Genomic DNA, 15,798 nt, shown 5'->3' on the forward strand with positions numbered 1-15,798 from the left:
TTAAGCTGATCGTACTACTCATCGATTATATTACGTGTATTATTCTCTTTTCTCTCTGTGTCGATGATATCATTCACTTTATGATACTGAATAAACTATGAATTATCCTAATATGATCCTATCTCATTGAATTGTACGTTTCTATTTATTCACGTTATGTCATCATGGATTTATTGCTAACTGATAGTTTAGACGAGAAAGATTTTTTCTTGGATAATAATCAACTTATTTATTAACACATTCGAGACACTCTCGCGTGTCATCCCTCCATCCGTAAATTAAATATTTCGGTCAAACCACAATTGAATCCAGGTCAACAGGGTTATTTCCCCGCTGTGTTTCTACCGAAAATGTGTGAATCAAAAGTGAACCTAGCAACACGGGCCGATCTTAACTTCGCCCATATCTGGAATGCAAAAAGTTCAATCATCCTGTTATCGATAACCTAACTGATGTCGATAACAAGGTCATCTGCAATACCGACTACAGATGCGCGATACTTTGTTTCGGAACGAATAAGACATATGCATCTCTCGACGTCGTCGTGCACACTGCACACAAAGCGCACGTCGTTCGTCGCCCTGCTCAAAAATAACGATCCAATGGGAAGCGTGTAAACAATGGCTACGCAAAGGCCGATTGGCCGCGCTGTCGTCAAGTCGACCGCCGCGAACGAATGGGCGCGTGGTAAACGACGGCTCCGACGGAAAGTGGCGGCGCACCATTCTGTCAGTCTGCCCCCTTCCCACTCCGCGATCGCACGTCGAGCATTCAGTAGACTCGGCCATTTCTCTCGCGAAGCGTAGCTACTCGCTCAGCCGCGCGACGTTTTTTTTTTGCGACTGCACCGTGCGGGTACTCCCGGAAGTTTTGCAAAATAACGCGACGCAAAAGGATGATACACTCCGGGCGCACCAGGCTCGAGGTAAGTCAACGCCGTCGTCCAAGCGTCGCGATCAAAAACGCGGCCGTAGAAACGCGCGTCAAAGTGCCACACGTCCGGGGGGGTCGTGCGTGTTCAATGTTGTCATTGCCGAGGCGAACAGCTGATTCGTTCCCCTGGCCTCCGCCAAGCGCGGCGGCCACCACGGGTATCCTCGTCGCATCGCTATTTCGCGTCCCTATCACGATCGTTGACAAAGATGCACAACGACGACGACGACGACGACGACGATGATGACGACGATGACGACCTACGACAAGGACGACGGTGGTAAAGGCGTCATGCGCCAGGGCATTCTCTCGTTATTGTGGCTGACTGGCTGGCAACACGCTGTCATTCTAGAATCTTTTTCGTCTGCATGTTACGTATATACTCTCATCGACCAACCAAGCAAGTCTGCCTAGCTAGTCAGCCAGCTCCGTTCTTTGTCCTTTCTTTCCTCTTTCCTTCCTTTCCATCTTTCTTTATTTCTCTCTTTTTCACGCTCCACCTCTTTGTCTCTTTCTCTCTCTCTCTCTCTCTCTCTCTCTCTCTCTCGCTCTTTCTTTCTCTCTCTCTCTCTCTCTTTCTCTGTCGCTCTCCCGATCGCCAGCAGTAGCTACGTCGCCAGCGATGCGTTCTCGTTGTTAAATGCACGCCTTCCCCTCCCCCGCGCCCTGCTTACTATTCTCTTTGTTCTTCGTTTCTGGCGGTGTCGGAGCAAGCGACGACGACGACGACGACGACGACGACAACGACAACGACGACGACGACAACGACAACGACAACGACAACGACAACGACAACGACAACGACGACGACGACGACGACAACGACAACGACAACGACAACGACAACGACAACGACGACGACGACGACGACGACGTGCGATCGGAATGTCAATGAGCGTCATTGTTCGTTGAACGAGCGTGTTGACGTTGACGGTCACGACGCTGCCAATCTGATCGGACGAACGATGTTTCTCGACGGTCATCGCGACGACGAGCGCGTCATCGTTCGCGCGCGCGTTCTCGGACGTCGCTCTCTCGACGAGACGGCGAGGCGAGGCGAGGTGAGGTGAGATGACGCGACGTGACGCTCGTCGTCGCGACGATACCGCCGAATTCGTGCGCGTTGTACAGACGAGCGTAAACATAAGCGGGCGCGCGCGTGGTCGCGCTTTTGATAACAATGTGTGCTCGACAATGATAAGGAAGAAGCTGTGAATGGGCCCGTGTTTTCGTAACGTTTTCCGCCTCGAGCTGTCTCGCAACGAGATTAAATATTTTAATTTGCACGTACGTGTGTATGTATGATTTGTATTTATGTATGCGTGTGCGTGCGTGTATGTGTGTGTGTGTGTGTGTGAAAGATACATATCTCTTTGTTTAATAATTTGTTTTGATAATTTTGTTATTTTTTCGCGACGTTCATAACAAATGTGGTTTTCATATGAATGGTAATAGTAATAACGAATCCAACGATCTCTTTTATTGGACTATACTTCGCTATTTTACTGTTTGAATTAGATAATTCAGATACGTTGCTAACACATAGAAATGTTATTAACAAGTACATTATTTGAATTGAAATCTACAAAGATACATAGTATAAATATTATACATGTGATATATTACTATTACATTCTTATGAAATTACGACGCACATCGGCTATCTGTCAAATTGAAATAAATTGTTCTCGGACGGACATGAAAAGTAAATTATTAATCCAGTAATAATTTAACTTGTGTCTTGATTGAATATTCATTTATTTTAATAAAATATTTATTTTTATTTTATTTACAATAACAATGAATAGTAATTGATTAAATGTCTAATTAAAATTCTACCAAACTTATAACTCTATAATATTATAAAATATATATTTATTTATATTAAATATGTATATACACACACACACACACATACACATATATATTTGTTTATTAGATAGGTTTTTGCTAACAACAAAAACTCGACCATGTTTTTTTTCTGATAAATCTACTCTTTTACATATATGTATGTATTTTTTTGTTTTTTTTTTTTTTGTTATTTTTGTTTTTTTCAATAAAAGATGTATATTACGAGTGAAACGTTTCAATACGACATCATGTTGCAATCTTGGCAAATATAATCTATTTTTACTATTTTTATTACTCCATTCATGAGTTGTCAATTGCGGAAAGTTATTGGTGTGCATACAGGCCTTCTATGACCAAACATAAAAAACCACGAGCGTTTTAAATAAAATGTAAAACGTAATGAATAATTAAAACATGAAAATATCGCAAGTTTTTTCAAGTTCTGAGACTATGTATGCAATTAAATTAGAGATTTTTAATTATGTTTTTTTTAATCTCAATTTTTTATTTATCAAATTGATTTATCGTACTTCTTTGTCGTCCCTCTCTCTCTCTCTCTCTCTCTCTCTTTCTCTCTTTCTCTATCCTTCTTCTTTCGCTAATATTTTTAACGTTTCTTTCTTTGTCGACGTCAACTTCTTTCATGTTTCGAAACTTGACATGTTCTTTTTAACTACATTTCTGCTGTTGCGCTTCTTGTACTCAAAACGAAACCGGTGTATGTTCAGACTTTGCGAGAGAAAAGAGAGGATCAAATTTGCAGGAAACTGTGGAGAGCGCGGCTAAAAAGAACATATCTATACAGGATGTCCTAGAATTGGTTGGTGCAAGGTGGACATACATATAACGTTGTTCCTTTGCGAATTTCGGAGCAAACTTTTCTCGAGCGAAAATATATCGGAGGAGGTCACGCATTCATTTTTCGCAATTCTCCTACCTTAAATATGCGATATCCCGCAAACTATAAGCCTCGAATTAAACTACCGTTAAAGTAAAGTCCGCCTCTCTCGGATCCAACAACGAATAATGCGTCTCGTGATTTATCTACCGTCTGCCAAGGTTAATTCGCGAAAGGCCCTTCATTCTCGAAAATCTCTATATTACTTCCTCGATATTGCGCCGTTTAATAAATATCGGTAAATAAATTTAACTCGAAGAAATTGCATCCTATTTTTTTTTCTCCGCCTCGCTCAGCAACTGCGGCGGTTATCGCGAAACGCGATTGTCGTTTATCGATGATCATACGTTTTCCGTCATCTCGAACGGTCCCGAAATATAAACGGCAATCGTTCGCGATTCTCCGGAATGTAATTTCTTAGCAACACGATCGGCGCTCGTGATTCCGCGAAGAGAAGAGGAGGATGTGCGCGCGCGAGCACGAACGCATCAGCGCGTGTCGCCCGTCACGAGAACGATTCTCTCTCGGGCATCGACACACCGGTCCGCCTGACATTTCGCGAAACAAGATTCTGACGATCTTGCATTCATTCGAGAAAATGGAACAGATATTAATGCTTCGCCGATCAATTCGTATTAAGCCACGCTCGCTTTTTCTCTATCTCTCTCTCTTTCTCTCTCTCTCTCTTTCGCCGTTTGTGTAAAATTTATATAAACATGACACGTGTTTCTTATATTTGTTTTTTTTTTTTTTTTTTTTTTTTTTTTTTTTTAATATTTCCTATATATAGATACAGTGATAAAAAATATCTTTGATATTAATTATTCTCGAGCGTGAAGTAATGCTTGAAAACTTCTCAATCTCTTACTTTGTTGCATGTAAGTTCGTAACTCTCGTAAACGAATCGGGAGAGACGCCAAATTCTCAAGAATATCTCTAGAGATATTGTTATTTGTGTTGTTTTTATCGCGACTGTATTATTAGTCAACACACAGATTAGATTATATAGATAGATTTTCTAAAATGGAGAAAGAGAAAGAGAGAGATTTGTCTATCGCTTTGGCTCACTTCCTCGTGACGAGCGAGCGATGCAATTTATCGCGAGGGCAAGAAGCTGTAACGGCATATCAACAATACGATGCAACGCGATGGAGGTCGCGGACAGGCTATACGTATATCTTTCGTTTTGAACTTAACTTATTATTAACTTAAGAACCGTAAATATCTCCGTCTCTGAGTGCTTCTTTTTTTTCTCTTTATTATCAATTTTAATCGATTTAAAGTTGCGATAAAAATTTTGCAGAATTTTTATTTAATTTAATTTAATATCTCGCAAAAGAGAGAAAGAGAGAGAGAAAGAGAAAGGGGGGGGGGGGAAAGAGAGAATGCTACGAATGTGGAATTTTAAAATTGGTTTGTTTTTTTTATATGATATCAGGAGATGTTTTTATCAGAATTTAATCTTTGATATCATATAAACCATGACATATATACATATTTGACATATCAATTATATCAGAGCGAAAAAGAAAAAGCGAGAAATAGATAATATATAAAAATATGAATTGATAATATATTTTTACTCGGAAAATATAAATTTTTTAACAACAATAATTTTAATCGATTTTTATTTAAAGATACAGTGGAACAAATGGAATCTTATATTTCTTCGAAACGCTTCTGTTCAAAGACAACTATTTTACCCACGCGCGATTCTTCTTGATATCCCTACTTTTCATCCCAAATAGTTTGCATACTTTCATTGCCGCTGGAATTTTGTAACGAAATCCTGTAACAAGAAACGAAACTTTTCTTAAATATCTAAAAGTGCCTCACATGCGTGTGCATTTTTCGATCGATATAGTTAGTCAGGAAGCACTCGTGTGATCTTTGTTTTGAGAAATTTTTTTCCTTCTCTGCTCTTCATTCTCATAATCTGAGATTCATGAGTCGGATAATAATGGAAGATTTAAAGAGATTTTCGTTCGAATGACGTTTCGAGAAAACCTCACGACAAAGGTAGTCGCAGTCGACACACGTAAACAGAAATTGTAGGACGCGCGCATCGCGAGATGACGTCACATTGCATCGTACCCTGGCACAATGGAATCTGCTAAAAACTGAATCTACATTTCCCAGTATGTGTGACTATGATAGCAAAGAAATACAGATCTTAGAAAAGCAACTCTACATATAATTATTAAAGATATAAATTATATCTTTATATACATTATTAATAATAATATGTAATATAAATAATAAATATATATATATATATATATATATATATATATATATATATAATCGAAAAAATTAGTAATTGAATACTGGTGCAAAATTAGTCTGAATCTTTTCAAGTAATATCTAATTTCATGTATGTATTTTAAAAGAAAAATTATTCGAAGAACAGAATTCGATAATCGATCGATAAGAAAATCAAGTGGAGAAAATTCCGCGAATATGAAGTATTATTTGTCATTGAGCTATCGGCCAGCGATTTCTTTCGTCGCGCCTATCGTCCTCGCTCTTTTTTTCCCCCTCGGTTGCGAAGCGGAGGCGAGATTCTCGACGACGACCGCATTGATCTCTCGCGACCGCGATACCGCTCGCTCTGTCGCGGGTCTCCCTGATAAAGATAAGGAATAATAGAAGGCAATCGTATCGATGGCGTCGCGCGCGGGGGTCTCGTCGTCCCCACGTTGCGTCGCGTCGCGTCGCGTTGTTCGCGATTTGCGCACTTTGTTTGCGGTGCGTTCCCGCGCACGTTTGTACCGCTATTTGTCTTCCGCGTTTAACACGCGCCACGGCGCGGTGCATTCGTTATATCGCACAAGGCCGTGTGTGTGTGTGTGTGTGTATATATATGTATGTGTATTTAAGGCGTATACTGAATCGATGTCCGTTTATTTTACTGCTTTTGAGCCAGCTCGCGCGGAATTGGCTGCACGCATCGAGCGAAATCAGAGACCCAAGAGAAGCGATGATGAATTGAAGCTTTCCACATCTTTCAATGTAATTTAATTGTCGATTTTTTTATACATGCGTATATATGTATATATATATATATATATATATATATATATATATATATATATATAGTGTTCTGAAAAAGATGTTAAATATCTCGCGGTAATTCATTTTAAAGTTTAAGTAATAATAAAGTTATTAAGAAGCACTCTTCGGGATTTGCGAGCACGCTTTAACTTTTAACAAGAAAATCCGCGTCGGACGATAATGCTATTAAAGTCGACGCATGTATATATTACCTTATTGTTTATAGTAATGTATAGACAAAAGCAGTCTAATCGTATAGTCGGTTAGTAATAAACTTATCGGTGTGTCTAATTAATTTTTTTTTTAACGCTGAAAAATTTTAAATATTTTCTTTAGAAATCCATTCATGTGATGAAATAGCGAACGTGATCAGATAGATATCTTTTAACGTTAATAAAGTGAAAGATACATTTAATGTAAAAGTAGCTGCTGTACAAGATTTAAGCTTTCTATTTATTTTTAGTCTTCGAAGATATAAAGTTCGTTTGAACAACGGCAACGGAGAAAGTATAACGTCTTAATTACAATATCCGTGGTGGAATATAAAATGAAAACGGATCTTTCGCAGTGACTATTTTAGCTATTTCGCTCGCTGCACATCGTGGATTATTCTGGATTATACGAGTCGCAATTATTCACGAGGCTGTGTGCTCGTATTTTGCGGTTTAAGACCAAACGCAATCGCGTATCTTCGTCGCATCGATGACTATCGTTGAACCGGTCGCCTCGTTATCCCGTATAATTTTATGCAACGCTTGCATACTTGATGCGATAAGGCATAGAAGTTTGAAGAGCCGCCCGCGATCTATGCATACGGTCATTATTGATAAAAACGTTTCTAGGCTTTATTTCAAGGACTCGCCCAATGACGAAAGGACGTATCCCAATTTCGTAGACCGAGTAAAATAAATCCTCCCGCGCACGCGAAATCCGCGGGCGAATTGATCATTTCTGGTGGAACGCTGAAAATGCATACAAAAATAAAAGCTATCCGCGCGTATACCTTGCTTGCAGAAATTTTTATGCATTATCGACAATTTCGATGGATCGTTAAGTACAAAAATGTACTGGAAAATTTTGCCGATTTAAAGTTCGAGAGAGAAAGAGAGCGAGAGTGAGAGAGAGAGAGAGAGAGAGAGAGAGAGAGAGAGGAGGAGGAGGGATTGGAAAGTCTTATCTTAAGAGAGACTAAGTTTTGCGAAGAAATTATGAATAATTATGTCATAATTATTCGACAAATTTTCTAACGTCGTTTCAGATAATTTGCGCTTGCATAAATTCTACATGCGACATTACAGATTCATATTAAGTATTTATAATTTTTTTATGTTGTAGGTGTGCATCGTGGCGTAATAATTTTGTTATTACACATAAGAGAATGTCCCCTCACGCAGACTCTAACAATTTTGCTATATTAATTAAAAAATTTCATATTTCATTAATGTAAAAAGTGAACTATATCAAATTAATAAATAAAAGAATCAATCATAAATAAATATCTTTCGAACATATATATATATATATATATATATATATATATATATATATATATATGCAAATATATTTTATGTATTATAATAAAATATATCTATATTCCAAATTTTTTACAGATTCCTTACATAAAATGTTAATTGTAATTTGTTTTTTGAAGAAATTAAGGAAACAAGTTTGTCATCCCAATTGGCATTAAATAAATAAATATTAAACACAGCACATTGGAAATTATAATTTCGTGACCTACAATTGTAACAGTCTTCCTATTCTTACGGCCATACAACATGAGAAGCTCTTTCATTGTATATAGATCATTTCGATGTATATATCTCATGGACGTTCATTGATTTATTTTTAACATTGACAAGATACAGCTATAACAATTGACCGCGTTAAAAAGATATACGAAAAGCAACAATTGAGAGTGGAAAAATAGTGGAATAGTTTTTTCGTTTCGAAATTATCTCTGCATATGTGAGTACATATTTTTTTATATATCTCTATAATTATTACATAGATCGCGAAATGGAAGCTTATTATCTTTAGTTATTTCTTATTTTACATACGATCAAGCAACTCGTTAGTTTAATTTGTTTTTTATATTATATTTATATTCCTTTTGTAGTTTTACATATGGAGGTATATACATGCGTACACATATACACACCACACACAAACGCAGTCACATTATACTCGCGCGCACCAGCAGTTTCATCTTCCGAGATAAAACAACATTACTTCGAGAAGCTAAAGAGGAAACTATTTGAGATTCATTCGGGAAACAACTTGCACTTGAAAATGTTTGTTGTGAATCGTACGCCATTCTGCATCCAGCATGAGATCCGTCATCACGTTTGTTTCCACTTTTATTAACTTCTTGATAATCAAACATTTTGCGATCTCATTGTCAATAAAAATATAACAAGATACACACTCGCTCTGTCACATGATAGCTTTCGACGAGACTTACAAAGGAATACTCAAAGATAAGAAATATTTCGTGCTAATTAATAAAGGATATGAGAGATACTTTCGAGATCGAGATACGTTAAGTTTATGTACAGTCTGTTACATAAAGCGTGTCTGTCAATCTGACAATTAAATCATTAATTTTGAAAAAAATCTAATCAAACTTTAACGATATATATATATATATATATATATATAGATAAGAAAAAAAGCATGAGATATACTATTTAATACCATTTATATAATACATATTTAAATCCCTATATAGTCCGTTGTATGTATATGTTCTTTTTTTTATAATAATTTTTGTGTAACATTGTACTAATGATATGTATATTAATGTATGTGATTGGTAGCGCTTGCTTGCATTCGAATACGACATTTACCTGCGAATTAACATTTGTGTATCACTTCCAATCAAAATACCGTGCCATCATTTGAATCCCGATTTTGCATACGCTATTGTTCACACCGGGATCGACGATGAATTAATTGGCGATTAGTATGTGGCGAAAGGAAGCCGCGCATATAAATGTGTCGTAGATGTTTCCACAATTCAGAATATGCCGTAATTATTATTAGAGATAATGTATCATGTGACCATTACAATTCATAATTACATATTACAATTAGTATTGAAATTTTAAACAAATCAGATTCAATGTATTAAGTACTAAATTATCATATAGATAATTATTATGCAGCTAAATTATAATACAGCTAATAATTATAGTGATTGTGATAGCAAACTGAGAATTGAAAATTCAGTGTAACAACCTAAGTCGATAATCGATTAGGTCCATTTAAATCGTAGTTAAAGTAGACTTTACGTGTATAATTATGAATGCGCGATTGTGGGATATTAGATCATGGATTTATAAACCCTCGTTCTTGCGTGAAATCCTCCAATTTCGAGCGTACGAAAAGGAAACGCCGTTTCGAGGTCGGGAGTCCACTTGTCGCGCGAGAATACGAGCACCGGGACGATCGACGCGATGACACATATTGGGATGTGTTTTTTAGAAAAAAGTAAGTCTCCAACAATTAGGAGTGGGAGGAGGGGGCCAAGGGGTACTGGCGATCGAGGAATCGGAAAAGGGAGGCGGCGGTACCGGTGGACAATGGTGGAAGCAGCAGCATCCATCCTATCATCACCATTATCACCATCATCATCATCAACAACACTATCATCATCAGGGCGGTTATTACACGTCGCAATCGCATACTCACAACCCTGTCACTACCATGAAGCAATCCTACATGCAGGTTAGTTAATCTAGGAAACTCTATCCATGTGCCAATGCTTAGATCTTTACTACAGGCGTCTTTCCCCCTTCCCCCCCCCTCATAACGTCTTGCCATGAAGAAGAGTGTAGCTAACGTATGTCTTCTTGTCCTTTTAATTTTCCTGTCTTCCTTTCCAACCCCCCTGTCAGTGCGTTCGTGTGCGTGTATGTGTGTATGTGTGTATGTGTGTATACAACAGACACAGAATGTCAGTTTCTATCTGTGAACATTTGTCACTGCGTGAGCGATAACACAACTGCGGCCCGCTTCGTCATATATAATCACGGTCGTATTTAATCACATGTCTTTCGTTCCAGCTAACATGGGTGTTTCACGATGACGAGGCGCAGATTAACAAGAAACTGCCAAAAGAATTGCTACTCAGGTACGACAGGCTCACACATGTCAACGTAACACAAATTATTCTTATATTATAAGACGGACGAGACTTTTAGCAATATATGATTGAATTTATAGTTATAAAACGGAGAAATATATAAGACACCCGTTGTATATTTGATTTTAAATTAGAATTTTATCGTACGTGTTTATATTTTATGCAATAATATAATAGAAAAAAAAACACAGATCATATATTGTAAAATATGTAAATATATTTATATTTATATTTTATATTTATATATATTTATATTTATATTTTTTATAAAGATTCTAGACTTTTATTTAAATTTTAATTTTATTTAATTGAACCGACTTGGCTATGGTATCCCGCATAAAAATCTTTTATATCCGAAGCGTAAGCATGATTTTTATGCCGATATGTGAAACGTAAATGTATATGTTATGTTCTATTAGCCTCGCGAAAAACTTAAATCCACATTTTTCCGTTTGCAAAGTAATCGCGAAATGTACAAGGCGATATCACGCGCTAACGAATCTCTGTGATTGACAGAATTTTTTCGTACCTCGATGTCGTATCGCTATGCCGTTGTGCCCAAGTAAGCAAGGCCTGGAACGTGTTAGCGCTCGATGGGTCCAATTGGCAGAGGATCGATCTCTTCGACTTTCAACGAGATGTGGAGGTAAATAGAAACAGATGAGAGATAATAGTCGTGCGATAATAATTGGATCTCTTGATCATCGGCCACTTTTAAGAGCCGCGATTAATGCGAGCGGTGGCGGGGGATGTTTGTGCAGGGACCAGTAATAGAAAATATCTCGAGGCGTTGCGGCGGATTCCTCAGACAACTCTCGCTCAAGGGATGTCAGAGCATCGGCAACAACTCTATGCGCACTTTAGCCCAATCGTGTCCCAATATCGAGGAGCTCAATCTAAGCCAGTGCAAGAGGATCTCGGATGCGACATGCGCGGCCCTCAGCAGTCATTGTCCCAAACTCCAGCGACTGAATCTGGACTCGTGTCCCGAGATAACGGACATGTCCCTAAAGGATCTCGCGGCCGGCTGTCCGCTGCTCACTCACATCAATCTCTCGTGGTGCGAGCTACTCACCGACAACGGGGTCGACGCGCTCGCCAAGGGCTGCCCGGAACTCCGTAGCTTCCTGAGCAAGGGATGCCGCCAGCTCACGGACAAGGCTGTAATGTGTTTAGCGCGCAACTGTCCTAATCTCGAGGCGATCAATCTACACGAATGCAGGGTACTTATCTTATTGACTCCGCAAATCTGCGTGTTACGCAAAGAGAAACAATTGCGCGTCTTAGACATCGCGGTCGTTCGTGCTCGCGATGAATTTGCCGTTGACGAGGCATCGTCATTGTTTTTCCCGAGATAAGATTCGTTCTCGGGAAATGTCGTTAAAAAAGAATTAAATTTTTTTTTCTTTAAATCGCGACAAAATTGAAAAAGAAGTTTGTGCGAAATAGAATAGTTTAGCATTTATTTATACAAAAATACTAAAAATTTTCACTTCTCAATAAGAAGCGAGATATATATTAAAGTAAAATTTTAATTATCTTTATATATTTCGTCGATAACAAATCTTACACAGAATATATTTAATTTTAAATTTGTATTCGAAAGATATGCGATTTAATGAGTATTGTTCGGACATTGTATTAGTAAGTAAAAATCATTTTAGAAACCTTGTTGCAGAATATAACGGACGACGGAGTCAGAGAACTTAGCGAACGGTGTCCACGGCTGCATTACGTTTGCTTGTCGAATTGCCCAAATTTAACGGACGCGACGTTGATTAGTCTGGCACAACACTGTCCACTCCTCAATGTACTCGAGTGCGTCGCGTGCACCCATTTCACGGATACGGGCTTTCAGGCCCTCGCGAGAGTGAGTTGATCGCCGATGATTGTTTATTCGAATTTTATCTCGAACACGAAATCTAGCCGAGTTTCGACTTTTAGAACTGCAAATTGCTCGAGAAGATGGATCTGGAAGAGTGCCTTTTAATCACCGACGCTACCCTAACACACTTGGCGATGGGTTGTCCGAGATTGGAGAAATTGGTGAGTAACGATGTAATGATATATCAGTATCCATTTAAATACGTGACAAAGCGTGTTTGCAGGATCGAATCGCATATTGAACGAGACCTTTGATAATGAAAAGACATAGGTATCATACATTTGTCACTTTTGCACGCAGAGTCTGTCGCATTGCGAGCTGATCACCGACGAAGGCCTCCGACAAATCGCACTGTCGCCGTGCGCGGCCGAACACTTAGCCGTCTTGGAGCTGGACAACTGCCCGAACATCTCGGATAACGGTCTGAATCACCTGATGCAGGCCTGTCACAATCTTGAACGTATCGAACTTTACGACTGCCTACACATTACCAGAGAGGGCATACGTAAACTCAGAGTACTGTGTCCTATTTTATCATATTTCATGGCCGATCGTTCGTTAACACGGAAAAAGGAATCTCGTAACTGCGGAATATTGTTATTGTTAGCACCCGTTATTTACGTATCACGCAACTGTTTATGAATTGTAGATCACGCATTCCGCAAAACGTACAATCCCGCATAATTACAATACTCCGTCCGGTTGTGCGGAGTATAATACCGCTTTTTCCGCTTAACGATGAATCATGTTTATTAAGAAACTTGCACGATCGCTGTTTATAATACATTATTATAGGTAAATTAATTACTATGAACTATAGTTTAAAAAATCATTTTCTTATTTTGACGAACAACAAATCGTAATCGTATCTTATCGACAATTGCAACTTATTTGCTGTTCATAAAAACTAATTATCATTAATTTATAGAGATTGAATTATTATTTGCACTCTTCTAGGCCCATCTACCGAACTTAAAGGTGCACGCGTATTTCGCACCGCCGACTCCGCCACCCAGCGCGGGAGCCTCGCGACAACGATACTGTCGGTGCTGCGTCATTCTGTGATTTTGCCTTCAACTCCTAACTCCGAAGTAAAAATCGTCCGATATATATCCACGGGGGATTATAGTGGACCTTTATCGGTGGTCGCCAGCTACGGCGATTATGGGACCTCTCTCTCTCTCGTGGTTACCGGAGGAGCGGTCTGGTTGCCTATCACACATTGATAAGTGAGAACCGGGAACTCGTTATCAATTGCAAATCGTTAAATCGATTCGAGCTCCGATACGCAACGAGTGAAGTACATCACCATCATCAACACAGCCACTGATGCTACTACTGCAATTACCACTATGACCTCTGCTGCTGCTGCTACTATTACTATTACTACCGCTGTTACTACTATACTTACTATTATTTCTATTTGTATTCCGTTATCTCGATATAGTATGTGCATCGTTACTCGGTTATATTATGTGCGGGAAGTTAGTCTGCAAAGGAAAGAAATTCTCAGGTTTCCTTTAGCGATATTATCGTTTCTCTATGATCTTCATTTAGCGTGACGTTTGTCACGCGGGAAGGAATGACACGCGTACTTTTTAAGCTACTCACGCTTATACTGAGCGTACGTTAAAAGCGTGTAGCTTATTTTAATTAGCGTTCGGACGCGTATTTTCCTAGCGCTACGCGAGCAAGTTTATCGATTTACGTTGCTCGATAAACACGAGATACTTATTTTAAGATACGCGTAAATGTCTTATAAATATCTTAATGAGCACCCGCGCGCATACTACCGATGGGGCGAAAGAAAAGGAAAACGGTAGTTTTAGGGACAATGAAGTCGAGCATAATGTATGCAATTGTATTCAGAAATCGAATTTCACATTCACATACACATCTCGATGTGTAACTGTAGCAGTTTCTCAACGAACACTGCCTATAATGCTATTGATAAATGAGAAAAAAAAAAGAAAAATGAAAAAAAAACTAATACGGTATAGCAATCGCGAATCGAATCTCGTCGTAATGATATTTAGGATACTACTATCGTTTATCGTATAACGTAGACATACGCACCGATAAAATATATACGGTGAAAATGTTTCTTCTCGGTGTCTGTTTAAAAGTATTAACGGATTGCGTGTACGCGTGATTACCGACACCTACGAATTTCTTTCCTTTTTGTGAAAAGAAAGAAAAAAAAGAAAAAAAACGCGTGTCGCGGAATTTTTCGCATTAAGGGCGCACAATTCAATTTTAACGATGAAAATTTTGACACATTGTGATTGTGGACACTTGAGATAGAGTGGGAAGGAGAGGGAGAGAGAGAGAGAGAGAAAGAAAGAGAAAGAAAGACGCTCGAGTATCGTCTTTCAAGACTCGACTTCGACCACCGCTGCTAGCGTAGCTTAGCAGTGGCACGCGAAAGATGCATTTTACATCGATTCGCGGGCAGACGATATTCCGTCCGCGAATCGTACCTTCGAGTCCCGCGTAATTGTAACCACTTCTCCTCGACAGCCCGGACATCTATTCTCTTATTTTTCTTTTCTCTGTTTTATTATCTTTTTTTTGTAACTTGTCATGGACTAGGAGAGCACAGACTGACAAAAACGAATCAAAGCGTTAATGTGTTAAACCGATTAACTTCGAGCTGGCGGCGAACAACGCTGGCGTTTTTTACTTTTTAAGCCTAGGTTATATATATAAAAAAAAAACAAAAAAAAACGGAATGGCGGCAGTATCATGAAGCCACGGGGGTATCGCGAAGAACGGTAATTCGGCGATCTTATTGTCATGCCAAACTGGATCCTGGATACTTCGTGACTACAGTGACGATGTGCCCGATGATGAAGAAACAAATAAACAAAAAAAAAATGTTTAACTACTTTGGCCAAGTGCTCGTAAAATTTGATCGTAAGATTGACGCAATCTTTCGATCGAGTCACGGTATATTGTTCGATGAAGCAACCGACTTGTGCGGGACCTTGTAGGCGTTATCGAGAAGTGAGCAATTCATTACGAGAATGC

At 38.8% G+C, this 15,798-nt stretch overlaps 1 protein-coding gene and 1 long non-coding RNA gene across 3 annotated transcripts in view; both read left to right on the plus strand.

Annotated features, from left to right (window-relative positions):
• Positions 1-745: 745 nt before the first annotated feature.
• LOC140662944 (uncharacterized) overlaps positions 746-15,798 on the plus strand; it is an 18,758-nt gene continuing 3,705 nt past the window's right edge. The window contains exons 1-9 of one of the 2 annotated variants that reach the window (XM_072886703.1): positions 746-925; positions 10,223-10,465; positions 10,804-10,871; positions 11,400-11,529; positions 11,645-12,106; positions 12,562-12,753; positions 12,828-12,929; positions 13,069-13,284; positions 13,726-15,798. The exon at positions 13,726-15,798 is cut by the window's right edge and continues 3,705 nt beyond it. In XM_072886703.1, coding sequence (XP_072742804.1) covers positions 896-925; positions 10,223-10,465; positions 10,804-10,871; positions 11,400-11,529; positions 11,645-12,106; positions 12,562-12,753; positions 12,828-12,929; positions 13,069-13,284; positions 13,726-13,833 — 1,551 coding nt within the window. In that variant the 5' untranslated portion in view covers positions 746-895 and the 3' untranslated portion in view covers positions 13,834-15,798. The remainder of the gene's footprint in view (positions 926-10,222; positions 10,466-10,803; positions 10,872-11,399; positions 11,530-11,644; positions 12,107-12,561; positions 12,754-12,827; positions 12,930-13,068; positions 13,285-13,725) is intronic. The other variant, XM_072886705.1, reaches the window with a different exon arrangement.
• Positions 932-10,216, plus strand: LOC140662947 (uncharacterized). The gene is made up of 3 exons (XR_012046196.1): positions 932-2,220; positions 8,072-8,179; positions 8,347-10,216. It is a non-coding gene; the product is annotated as an uncharacterized lncRNA (long non-coding RNA).

This window comes from Anoplolepis gracilipes, chromosome 2 (assembly GCF_047496725.1).
Source record: "Anoplolepis gracilipes chromosome 2, ASM4749672v1, whole genome shotgun sequence".
In the NCBI taxonomy this organism is placed as follows: Eukaryota; Metazoa; Arthropoda; class Insecta; order Hymenoptera; family Formicidae; genus Anoplolepis; species Anoplolepis gracilipes.